The sequence below is a fragment of the Pisolithus orientalis genome (assembly GCF_024613125.1).
Source record: "Pisolithus orientalis strain OTSU chromosome Unknown F5J12scaffold_51, whole genome shotgun sequence".
In the NCBI taxonomy this organism is placed as follows: domain Eukaryota; kingdom Fungi; phylum Basidiomycota; class Agaricomycetes; order Boletales; family Pisolithaceae; genus Pisolithus; species Pisolithus orientalis.
The window spans coordinates 58,961-71,019 of record NW_026260832.1 but is presented as its reverse complement, the minus strand read 5'-3'; the positions used below and the strand labels follow the sequence as shown (position 1 = coordinate 71,019).

The 12,059-nt window shown below is 49.9% G+C and overlaps 3 protein-coding genes across 3 annotated transcripts; all 3 read left to right on the top strand.

Annotated features, from left to right (window-relative positions):
- The first annotated feature begins 1,161 nt into the window (after window positions 1-1,161).
- F5J12DRAFT_459758 (uncharacterized protein) lies at window positions 1,162-2,327 on the top strand. Its single transcript, XM_051739540.1, has one exon. The coding sequence runs from the start codon at window positions 1,570-1,572 to the stop codon at window positions 2,200-2,202; it is 633 nt and encodes a 210-aa protein (XP_051595622.1). The 5' UTR covers window positions 1,162-1,569; the 3' UTR covers window positions 2,203-2,327.
- Window positions 2,328-3,078: 751 nt separating this feature from the next.
- On the top strand, window positions 3,079-4,507 carry F5J12DRAFT_860308 (glycolipid transfer protein domain-containing protein). The gene is made up of 6 exons (XM_051746847.1): window positions 3,079-3,367; window positions 3,431-3,515; window positions 3,615-3,673; window positions 3,766-3,887; window positions 3,964-4,099; window positions 4,199-4,507. The coding sequence occupies exons 1-6, from the start codon at window positions 3,335-3,337 to the stop codon at window positions 4,364-4,366; spliced, it is 603 nt and encodes a 200-aa protein (XP_051595621.1). The 5' UTR covers window positions 3,079-3,334; the 3' UTR covers window positions 4,367-4,507.
- Window positions 4,508-6,282: 1,775 nt separating this feature from the next.
- F5J12DRAFT_965605 (uncharacterized protein) lies at window positions 6,283-8,747 on the top strand (the record flags this gene model as incomplete). Its single annotated transcript, XM_051749994.1, has 6 exons — window positions 6,283-6,311; window positions 6,359-6,562; window positions 6,619-6,891; window positions 6,949-7,635; window positions 7,722-8,102; window positions 8,185-8,747. The coding sequence occupies 6 exons, from the start codon at window positions 6,283-6,285 to the stop codon at window positions 8,402-8,404; spliced, it is 1,794 nt and encodes a 597-aa protein (XP_051595620.1). The 3' UTR covers window positions 8,405-8,747.
- Between the last annotated feature and the right edge of the window lie 3,312 nt (window positions 8,748-12,059).

Here is a 12,059-nt window from a genome sequence, read left to right as displayed (position 1 = left end):
CCGTGCTTCCTCGGCTGCCTGTATATCTAAGTTATTGATTTGATTCCGGGATCTTCATCTTCATCGTTGTCGATTGGCAACCTGCCCTGCCTGCCCGCTAGTACGGATCACTGACCCTTATCACGCAGCGCAGGGGTGGGTCATGGGAACGTGCAAGGGGAACGGAACATTCCGTGCTTTTCAGGTCGAGCGCTGCTGACACTTGCACTATTCACGACCTCAGTAAGTGACTGTACATGGCGAGCATCACAGCCAACACAATACCAACCCGATAATATCAAGCTCCCTGTCCACCGGCACCATCGTGGAACGCCCGCTTTGGCACCGGTTACAGCATCAAGCATACCATATGATCATGTCCGCTAGTAAGTCATACGACAATCCTGTAGGATACCTGTCCACGTGAGTGTACTTCCTACGCCGTAGTTACATATGCACATACAGTCCAACCTGCCGACGCCGAATTGGACGCCATCTAGGTACTTGAGCGTCAGGTGGCAAGGTAAGGAAGAGGGGCATCAAAGGACGCAAAGTCGCTATCTAACCAGAAACTGAACCAAACTTTACTCCCCCAGATTAGCCCGATCCTCCAGCGGAGACTTCTCCCTGGGAAGACAGGGCCCACTGCTTGACGTCATGACCCACCGTATCAATTGCAAAACGACTCTACCAGAGATATGTAATTAACAAGAATTCACTTACTAGAAAGAAGAATGGATACGCCCGTCTGATAGAAGAGGCTATGCCATGCCCCAAATACATCCGCTGTCCATATGTTTGTCTTCGATCAATCTAGAAACACGGAGAGAAGTGCTCCGCTCGGCGGGGACATGCCGGACCCACATCAATCGACTGTGATTAAAAAGAAAAAAGTTCTCTCGATAACTTACCATTTCATTCATCCATTCTGGAACGCCATCGTGGAACGGGCGCGCAGCACATCAAACCCCCAGCGCAGGCCATGCGTGGCGATGAAGCGAGTTGAACAGAAGAAATGAAATTGCCGTTGGTTCTAGTAGCTCAACGTTTGTAGCCACTTTAGCTCTGGCGTAAGAAACCTGCTACAAAGGACTCTAGCAACACGCATGCCCCTGTTACGACGGACTTATTTCCGAGGGATGACGATGAGCCTCGCGGCTTGGTTTATAAGCGTTGGAGATGACCTACCTGCAGCTACCGAATGAACTGTTCAAAACGCTGAGGAGCAGCAGATAGCAATAATGAGCGACAACACTTGATATGATATGAAATGAGTAGAGCGGAAGGAAAGCATACCCTTGAACCATCGTTTCCATATCGTCCTTCTGATTCTGTCGATGTGAGATGTCCACTACCCGTGGTCCGAGAGAACAATGCGGGAGAGAACGTCAGTCAACCACTCCGCGGTCCGTAGAATCACCTTCCGCAAAAAAACAATGGTGGTAAAAAAAATGAACACAACACAAAAGGAAGAGAAACAAGCAGAAAAGTTAATAACCTGTCGTTCATCCGTCTTTCCGTTCGTTCGAAACTCACCCTCCCACGACCCACCTTCCAAACGATCAAGGGAATCAAAAAAAAAAAATACGGATGTTGTCCCTTGCCACGGCGGACAGGAACGCCCCACGACTCGCAGTGCAGCAAGGCGAATGGGACAATAGTAGCACTAACCATCTGCATCGCTCTCAATCCAGACTACGTTGCATTCCATGCGGCAGATGTAAAGCTGTGATCCAGCACGACAGCCGCGCGCCATGGGGCGTGGTCAACAAATTAGTGAGCATGCACTGGGAAGCATGTCCGGGATCACCACATGTTTTGCTCGCAAAGCTACCGCCACTGACCTCGGGGACACAACCCAAAGCCCTCGGTCCCTCGACATCATCGATCGTGTCTTCCACCACGCCAGCTCATGACACGCCACAGAGCATGCCGAAAAGGAACGATAGCCAGCGGGAATTTTCTGGACCAACGAGAAATACATCCTCGGCAACAGCAGCGGGATGGGAACGCAAGCGCAAGACAGAGGAACAACGAAAAAGAGAACTCGAGGAGGACGAATTTACAGCGAATGTTACAGTGACGAGAGTCACTTGCGTTGGCTGCGGCAAACAAATTAGCCTCGATAAAAGGTCTCGGTACTACCCTGGCTTGTGGGTCAAGCACAGGAACAAGTGTCCGGACGTTGAGAGATTGAAGGTACGGTATCACCCCCAACCATAATAGTTCGCATGGATTAATACCGAGCGTCGATCACAGCACGTCGCCAAGTACACCGAAAATCAGCATTTGCCAGATGTTGAAGAGTCTGTGCCTCCGCCACCTCCGAGCACAGTAGAATCCAGCCCTACAGGCTCGATTGCACGGGACATTGAGTCGGTCGGTAGCCACGGAGAAGGTGAATCCTGCGACAGCGTGGCGCCTGAGTCGCATGCCGAGATATTAGACCGCAACGATGGAAGGAATACGGTCATGGCGGTTGCTACCCGAGCAAGCGCGTCCTACGGCAGACAAGACTGGCCCGACTCTTGGGAGTCTGACGAAGACGAAGAAGAGGAAACAGATTCGTCCAGCCACGTCCCCTTCCCCAGTAAGTCGTACTCCCATTCATTTCTCGACGTATCCGATGCTGACTCCCAAAACCGCGATTTCTTTTATCTTTCTTCATTTTGACGTGGACACATCGCTACCGCTCCAGCATTGAACGGGAAATTTTACGAGCAGACCCGTGACACTGAACCTTGGAAATATCGCTATGCCACAGAAAAAGAAATCCAAACGAACGTCTATCCAAGCAGTGGCGTGATCAAGAAGGTATAAGAAGAAACCACGTACTGGTCGACTGCCACCATGGACATAGTAATCGTTGGGCACCGCGGGCAGCATCGCCCATCCGTCCAGCTCTACCACGTACGACTTTTTTTTTTCCGAACTGTGTCACATGTACGAATATGTGAGGGACAGATAACAACTGTCGTCGAGGGTTTGAAGTTGCAACGAATCGGAATAGGTCGGCTACGGGACACTGCACTCGTACTATCCGTCGTGTCTCACGGTCACCCACTGTGGTAGGGCTAATTGTACAGTATTTCTTCTACACCAACTTGGGACCTGTTTTTGTGAGTCTTCGTCATGATAGTACAAGCCAACTGGTTTATAAGTGAGAATGACGAGTCCATCGGACAATGTTTTATGAAATCGCCTCGACGGTGTGTTTGTGCCAGCTGCTTTCCGCATGGCGATGGCATCACCACCCTGCCTCGAGGATTCAACGAGTAGTAGTAAGGGTATGCCATCCTACTAATACGTTGCATCCCACCCCCTGGTCTGTCCTCCAAACTCACCTCTCCTTACCATGGAGTCGAAACCGTATTTCGAAACCGTCAAAGTAAGGTTCCATGAACTCGTTCTGTCAACACGCAGCAGCCGGGATGTAACATTTCCAACTTAGTCCTTTGCGGACGTTCCAATCACTGAAGACGGTGTGGAAACGCATTCTTTTCTGGAAGCCTCGGACGGGCTAGTCAAGCTATTCGGTGCGACGCCATTTCCCTTGATTACGTCCCATCTAGCCATCTTGTCTCAAACTTGGATATGTCTGGTGATTTCACATACACGCGCGGTCACACATGCAGACCTGCTGGGTTCAGGTGTGTTCGGATTCGTGCAGGCAGACATAAGGGGCAACATTGGGGTAATGTGTTTTCTTATCCGGATTTCCATCCTCTGCCACACACTGACATGACACTTCTTCTTCCCGATTCACTCTGTCTGTGATTGAAACAGGGTATTCGGTCACGGTATCAGAACGCTTCCGCCAGTTCTCTCACACTTGAGAATCTAGTCCGAAGCGAAACGTCAACGGAGCAACATCGTCATGCAACCGGTTGTCTTGTGCGCCTTACTCGGTGAATGACAATACCTCGTTTGTTCTTGCATCGTGTTCACGCACTAACTTACCCCGATTTGTCGAAACCGTTCCAGGGGGCTGATGTTCTTGTGCAAGGCATTGCAACACATGCAGAATGAGCCCTCCATCGAACTACACGTGTGTTTCAAACGTTCCTACGACGAGGTGTTGCGGCATCATCACACCTTCGTCGTGCGCTCGTTAGCCGTTGTACGTCACATGTCATGGCTTCCTCCGTGTTTGGGCAGTGCCGGACTTCAACGCTCGTTGATTACCATCGGTGCGCTCACTGAGATGGGTCTCTTTTAGGTCGCAGTTCGCGCGGTTCCATACCGCCGAGACTTCATTGCTCGCATTTCTCAGGGTGGCGACCGAGAAAAGTTTGACTCAGAACTCAGAAGATGGCTCGCTGGGTTGGATGTCATCGCGAAACGTCTCAAGGTATTTATCGAGGAAGGAGGATATGGAAGGGTCTGACGAACGAGCCCGAGCGGTTTCGGTATACGTCGAATGGGGAATCCCAGTAAATTATGGTCTTATGATTTTTTCGGACGAATCGGTCAAAAACCACATTTGATGTTAAGACGGTTTAATAGAGCGAGCGAGATACTTTACATAGCTTGCTCTACAAATGGAACCCTTATTACACTGCCGGGACGTTGCTCAAGGTCCGCGGAATGGAAGGCCGCCGCAAGTGCGTATTTACGTCGCATCCTATCGAGCGTAATCGCGACGTGACCTGCGAACAGTGCTGGTGATGTAATACGAAACCGGAAAGAGGTTTCCCTCCAGTGCGGGGCTAGGGCAGGTGAGAGGGTTTCTATGCCAAGGTGATACCAATATATCATACATTACCTTGTTTTCTTTCGTGCTGCACAGGCCCCTAAAGTGCCATCCGCACCTCAAGCCTCGTCTGTAGTTATCATCAGATGGTCAGACAGAAGACGCCACCAGAGCCCAGCATTTCCGATTGAGGACGTGCCTCGAGGACGCGTACCTTATCGCGATCGACGACCAGTATCGTGTGTCTAGAATGTACGTACACAGACAAAACCCGATTGAGGAGATAAACTTTTCCAACCGACGGTAAGGTTGGGGGCTCCCTTGGGACAAACAACATAGAGTGTATCTCAGGGGTATTTCGCGAAATAAAAAAGAATAGGACACGCCAGTCATCATGTGGGAGCTGAGTCTGAGAGATAAGACCATATTAGTCCTTTTTCTTATTCTCTTTCACCTTGTCTGTCAGCGGCGATCAATAGAAACTGTTGACCCAAGGAAGACAGAATTCCGAATGGGGTCCTGACCCGTGCAACGATTATTCAGAACAAGTCCAGAAAATCGTTCTGCACTTTCACACGCCATGTTGGAAACTACGGCGACGTCCATGGAGGGCACGACAACCACACTCCAATGGGGACTAAATTAGATGACACCGTTGCGCTTACCTCCAATGCCGGCGGAGGCTGATACAGTGAACTAATAAATATCGAGATGGAGCGATAAGATGTGGCAGCATGGTGAGAGTGGCCAGTTCGAGCAGTCGTGACCCACTGAGCTGACATAACTCACCATGTGGGTGTGATTCTGAATAGGGCGGCGACATGAAGCGAGGAGAGAGTTCCGCGTTAGACCCGAGAGATTGCGAATATGTAAAAGAAGGGCGAAATGAAAACACCGTCTCGGATACTGTTTAGCTGGAACTAGACCACATCTATAGCAGTGCAAGGTTAGCTCCGCATCACATCATGACAACAAAAACAAGAATGAAATGTGATTTCACCTCACAGAACAGCCCATTTGATATCTCTTTCTGGAATCATGTCACCTTTTTACCCTGTCAAGTAGTACTTGAGCGTTGAAACGTGATCTCGTCAGTCAATCTATCACGGAAACAACAAAGGACAGGTCATAGATACGGAACCCAAGTATAGCGCGACAGCTGCTCAGGCCTCTGACAGGGAACATATGCCCTCAAGTTTGCCTCCGCGCGAGAAGCGGTGTTGTTTCTCCGACCGAAAATAAGCTTGTGCCGAGGCGGGGCGGAGAAGCGGCGGATGTTTCGAGGACGTTAGTGCCTGAATTATGAAGTTAGGCAACGCCTGTCGGGGTTTCAAAATATGTCCGTGCGAATTGGGTTATGTTTCTCGAATATCGAATCTGTGACATATTTTTCTCTTCTGTTTCTGTAAATACGCTTTGGACCCGAACTAGCTTAAGCATATTAAATCCCTCTCCCCCCTTCCCTCTGTCCATTCCTCCCCCCCCCTCCTTCATCTCACTACTTGGCTATAAGTAATGCCTCACGATATACAAATCGACAACCCGAGGTCAGTCCTGTTCACGTCCGTACATCGGGCTGATCTCGATTCCACGTTGTGCCCAGGCATTCCATGTCTCCAGAACCATCCTCAGCACCCTCGTAAGTTGGTCCCCCTTTCCCCCTCCCACTCACCCACGTTATTCCAGGAATGCTCGCAAACGCAAGGCCCCTCCTGAGGGAGCCGCGTCCAGTGCCACAAATGGCCCTGTCCCAGGTTCACCTTCGGTCCCCAAGGGTGAATACGAGACAGGTCGTGTCATCTGCGAAGTATGTGGAGAAGGCGTCTCCTTCAGAGACGAAGCGAGCGGCGGATTCACCCTGAAACACTGGGATGCCCATCGCCAACAATGGTGTGTCCCGGTTCCCCCTCTGCAAATTCTTCGTTTGATTTTATAACTCTCCACAGTGCAAACACCACTCAGACCGTCCCAGAACCCGTCATTTATACTCCGGAGAGCACAGCAGAGGCTCTAGCAAATCCGCCCCCCAAACGGCGTCGTGCAAAGCGCACTGAGGAGGAGAGGATCGATTATCTTCGTGCCGATCCATATGTCGCACAGTTTGAGGCATACCGCGTATTGTGCGCTTCATGCGATAAGTGGATTCGTTTGCGCCCTAACTCCACATACTGTTCCATTCCTTGGGATGCGCACCGCAAGAGTTGCTTATCAAAGAAAATGTAAGTAGAACAAGTGGTTTTGTCTGCGACTACCCATCCTATAACTCTATCTCACAGGACTACCAAGAATGCTTATGCGCTCGACGAGCGCAATGCATTGCTTTCCAAAGACCCTGATGTCAGGAAGTTCGATGCGGAACGTATTTTGTGTAACAGATGCGACCGCTGGGTGGCCGTGAGTCCGGAAAACCATATGCAAGCAGTGCAAAAATGGCTGCATCACCGATCAACCTGTCAGAAGTCAGCAGGGCCGTCAGCACTGACTCCTAGCCTACCCGAAGCATCCTCATCTAGCTTTAGGTCAGTTCGGAGTCTTAAATTATGCTGGATCATGGGCGCTGACAACGCCGACCATACCGGCAGAGCAGCTAATCCAGAGCACATTAGTGTTCCCCCTCTCACGGGACAAAGGGAGTTATCCGTTTTCCAATCGAGAGACATAAGAGAGAGACCACCTAGCCCCGTGGCTTCTTCGTTAACGACCAAGCCGAGCAACATACCTCCAAGCTCTCCAGAATCGTCATTCAAAGATTTTACACCAACGAATTTCCCTCCCGTGCACGAATCTCGCAGGCGCAACGCAGAACAACGAGCGGCAACACTCCGGGCAGATCCACTTATCGAGCAGGTTGAGCCTAACAGAGTATTCTGTTCTTTATGCAAGAAATGGGTTCAACTCCGACAAGACAGTTCCTATTGTGCCTACCCTTGGGTACAACACCGGAATAAATGTCAGGCTAGACAGTACGTGTCTTTTTTGTGCATGTACTTGCAAAAGAGCTGTTTTGAGGCGGAATGTGCTTATGATGGATGCTGACTGGTCAAATCAGCGCGAGACGTGTCCAAAAGGCCGCCAAACTCGCAGAATCGAGGGATGGAAACGATGATCCACAGGATGACGAGATCGAGTCTGATGGCTCCGCCGAAGATGAGCTTGAGTCTGATAGAGCGCTTGATGGCCTGCCCGAGAGTAACAAAACAAGTCCAAGTCATGTGGACGAGAAGCGCAAGTCAAAAGCTCCGACGTGGATCGCGGGTAGTTGTGCAGGGTCAAGCAATGCCAGCGAACGGACCAAAATCCACCCAACACGTTCCGCTCGTCCGAAAGGTAATGCAGAGTCGGCGCACGTGACGCTCGAGGGTGTTCACTCGAGTCGTTTACCACGGCGACTGACACTTGGTTTCGCGGATTTGGACTCACTCCCAGGCCGGTACGTCCCTCTTTCTCCTCTTACTTGGAGTGGTGTGCTGCTTTTTGTCGCTTGCTCGCTCAAATCCACACCCTCGTTACAGTCTCAATTTTGTCTATTCTTCCATCGCATTTCTCTTTGCGACCACCTATGAGCCAACAGACGAAATGACAATTTCGGCCCTCCTCGCGTATCTGAATGCAGCGATGCCGCCCGATAAACATGAAGACTTTGACACTGCCGAGGTCGCCAAGGCCGTTGCCGCATTACATGACCGAGGAGATATTATCTTCGAAGGCGATATGCTTCGTCTTCCTGAATGAGTAATACGGACGTACGTGCGACGGGGAAGAGGACAGAGCTTAGAGAGCTTGCTCCCTTTCCTTATTCTTCAGATCATGCATTATTATTTGGTATCCATCACGTTTGATTGTTATGCATTGGACTTGCAGATTCATAATTGTTTATTTATTTCGCATGTCCCGTACGCTGTCTTCTTGGTTCATCGACTAGGACACTCCCGCCTGCTCACGTTACGCTCATGTCATTCGTAAGCCTTGCCTTTACCGGTGCCGGTGTCGCCGAATCACGCCATATATTTACTTTGACTGGGACTTCTGGTTTGGCATGTCGATGTCAGTCCGCGTCCCTTGCATGATTCATAGCCCATGTACCATGTATTGCCATAATAGCATATTTCTTGTGCCGTATCCGTGCTTTTCTTGGTGCTTTTGCTCCCGGGTCATTTGCTCTCCTGACTACTGGGAGTCGATCGCGCATGTCATTGTCATTCCAGAAAAAAGAGTCCCTTTTTCATACGAACGTACAAGGTGGCAGGAACAGAACAAATGATCAAGGTGGGGGCAAAGAAAACATGTGCCTCGTAACTTTGCTCCAGATGAGACTCAGTAAATATTACGATTTGGGAAATATCGCCGCTTGTATTAACCTACATTCTTGTCCTCGATTCCACTGGGGGTCTTAAGTACCGTGAAACTTTAAAACAAGCCGCATTAAGCGTCCTCGCCAAGATGAATCACACGCCAACCTCGTCAATCAGCTTTGCAAGTACTTACGGCAGGGGGTGGAATAGCTCGGTGGGAAAGGGTCTAGAATGGAATCCGTTGTTCTAAATAGCATGGTCAGGGTAGTGTGCTTGTCGACCAACGGGCCGGTCTTGCGGTTGATAGTCCAGCGAACACGATGTGCTGCGGAGTTCGGTGGCCGGGTGTGTCTATCCTGTGAATTGGATTCGGAAAACAAGAGGGGAAGCACACAGATTTTGAAAGGGGTATCGGCGATTAGAGTCTCGTCTTAATTGTGACACTTTTCTTCGCCTGATCAGTGATCATGCACATGGTGCGTATGGGGTACTAACTTCCGGGGTAGCCTCATCTGCTTTGTGACTGTGAAGCATGTCAGCTGACCTCATATGTTCGAAGCGTGGTCTGTTTCAAGTTGCGAGATCTTTGCCTCATGGCATCTGATGAGAATAGCACACCGGTGGTAAGTGCCTTTCAGCAAGTAAGGTTTTGAGCATGATCACTAAATACACCAGAATTCGTCATCTATTGTTTTCCACTATCTATCTCCCAATCACGAAGGACTTTCCGTAACGATGTTGCCACTGGCGCCTTCTTGTCATCGCGATACACAAAAATGGAATAAGTTCCGCAGGTTGCCGCCACTGGTCATGCAGGAAATAGGAGTGACAAACCTACTTATTCCTCGTGTCTTGTTGAGTAATGGCCATCGCTCTGGTATTCTCGATCTTTTCGGCTTAACACGTGGGGTACTTAGTTCACAGCATCTCGGCCGCCACGAGGTGCCTTCCTTATTTTGTGCGCAACGATTGTTTCTCTAAGTTCCGCATGAATGGATTCAGTGCCAAAATTCATCTTATAAGATTCGACATTATGCTTCGTCTTCTCGCTGGATAAAGTTCTGGAAGAGCAGGGGGCGATGAGAGCTTCCATATTTGGACCTATCAGCTCGAATATGGAAAGCTTCCCCTGTTCTGGCAGGTTGGGAGGATACTGCGCCCAAGCACCAGCTGTATTCCCAGGAAATCAAATTTATGGCAGTGCTCCCTCCGCCACATGTTTGAAGGTGAGAATAAATGTGTAGATGAAGTCCGACAAGATCCCACAAGATCCCCTACTCGGTACTCGTGACGACGGTTGGCTATTTGGTTTGCGCCGCGCACTGTGCTAATGCCAACACGGATGTCACAAAAGGAAAGCTAAGTTGTCCGCTTCGAGGGGTGGAAGTTTGGGATTGCGGGTGCACCATCTAATGGTGGTGATGGATGCAATCTTCGACAATCGACGGGCCACTAACATGAGTGAGCAACCCTTACATGGTATCGAGTGGACGAGGGGGCGCAAAGCACAACGCAGTTCCTTTGCGGGTTTTGGCTTCTGGAGAGAGACAAGTTCAAAAGTAAGGCTCCCGATTCACCTTTTTTCAGTTTCTTTACGTTTCTTGCTTGGAAGTCAATGATCAATTGCCCCAAAGCAACCGTCGTTTCGCCTCCGGATCCACCCCCTTGGCTTCTTGTAATTCTTTAAAATTTGACATGAATGAAACCCTCGTCTCACCAAAATCAAATCAAAACCTCCTTCCGCGCGTTATGTCCCCCGATCAATCTCAATCGCAATACGCCATTATGTACTTGCCGTTGCTGTATCCCTCGAGGGGGTCGCAATCATGACGTCCACCCCTGTCTGTTCGTGTTTCCTGCGGGTACGTAACCGACTGCACCACATGGTTCGCATTTTCATACGTCCACATTACTGCGAGAGGACTTAATCAGACCGCCTGGGCTCCGTTGTGACACATTCGACTACTCGCACAAGGTCAATTCTGAGATACGAGATCGACTTCAATACAGTTGGTTGCGGTAGGTCATCAGCTGTCACATACAAAGTCAACCTCTCGTTGACCTACGAATGTCTTCGCCGATCTGTCTCACTCGCCATTGGTTGGTACCACGCGATGTGCGTCCGAGAGCCTGGCAGCAACGTTGAATAGGACTCAAGGCTGGACCTATCAGTGCAGCATTCTACAGCGTGCTAGTCAGCCATCAAGAACGACTCGAGGAGCAGTACCAGCCATTTGTAAAGTTGGTTCAGATGAATTTACGGCCCGGAGGCTTACGAAAGTATCAACCAGGGTAGAAACCCCCAACCAACCGCGCTTAGATGCTCGTCGTTTGCAATGGTTGTGGGATGTGTTGCGATGTTATCAGAACTACCATAGCAGTTGCAATCCGCAGTTGGGTCGCTAGGAGAAGAGGTTTGTGATAACACCTTTGTTGGGAGTGGTGCATGGAGGGCACGGGAAAGCGGTTGACAAACATTGCAGATGGAAAATAATACTAGATCAGCATTTTCCTCGCGTTGCAGCGCAGCTGCTGATCAGAAGTGTGGTATCGTCAGTCGGATCACAAGAACAAACAGCGTTTGTCGAGAGCCCCTTCTGCTAGATTCCCAAACCACCATGACAGTAGTGTGGGTTGTGGCGCATCAGTCATCCAATCTTAAATCAGTTTCATTGGAAGAATTCGAGCACCTACTAGCCACAGATACACGTTCCGCATCGTGAGTGTCGTCGCACGTTGGAAAATACTTATTGCTGACCAGTAGATTGATGGCTACTTGCGTGCAGCGATTGGGCGGGATCGTTGACACTACCTGTTGCTTGTGGGACAGGAGCAGACAGAGCTACCAGGGTACCTCGCGGGCCACGTCCAGACCGGAAATGATAGTATGCGCAGGCAATACCAACGGAATCATCTCCTACTAGGGCGAATGTATACCGAAGTCAATGATTTTATGTGCGAAATATCACTGCCAGGAGAGGAGCGGATGAGCCTAAAATGAAGGGACAGCGAGTCATCATTCTCAAATGAACCTACTGATTCCGAAAGAACGTGGTTTGAACCGGGTGTTTCACAACGGGAATTTCCGGCATTTT

What these genes read in the sequence shown, in the direction of transcription:
- F5J12DRAFT_459758 (XM_051739540.1), top strand. Translation starts at nt 1,570, where the DNA reads ATGTTGTCCCTTGCCACGGCGGACAGGAACGCCCCACGACTCGCAGTG.
- F5J12DRAFT_860308 (XM_051746847.1), top strand. Translation starts at nt 3,335, where the DNA reads ATGGAGTCGAAACCGTATTTCGAAACCGTCAAA. An exon ending in CGTATTTCGAAACCGTCAAA is followed by an intron (nt 3,368 to 3,430) that starts GTAAGGTTCCAT and finishes TTTCCAACTTAG; the next exon opens with TCCTTTGCGGACGTTCCAAT. An exon ending in TCGTGCGCTCGTTAGCCGTT is followed by an intron (nt 4,100 to 4,198) that starts GTACGTCACATG and finishes GGTCTCTTTTAG; the next exon opens with GTCGCAGTTCGCGCGGTTCC.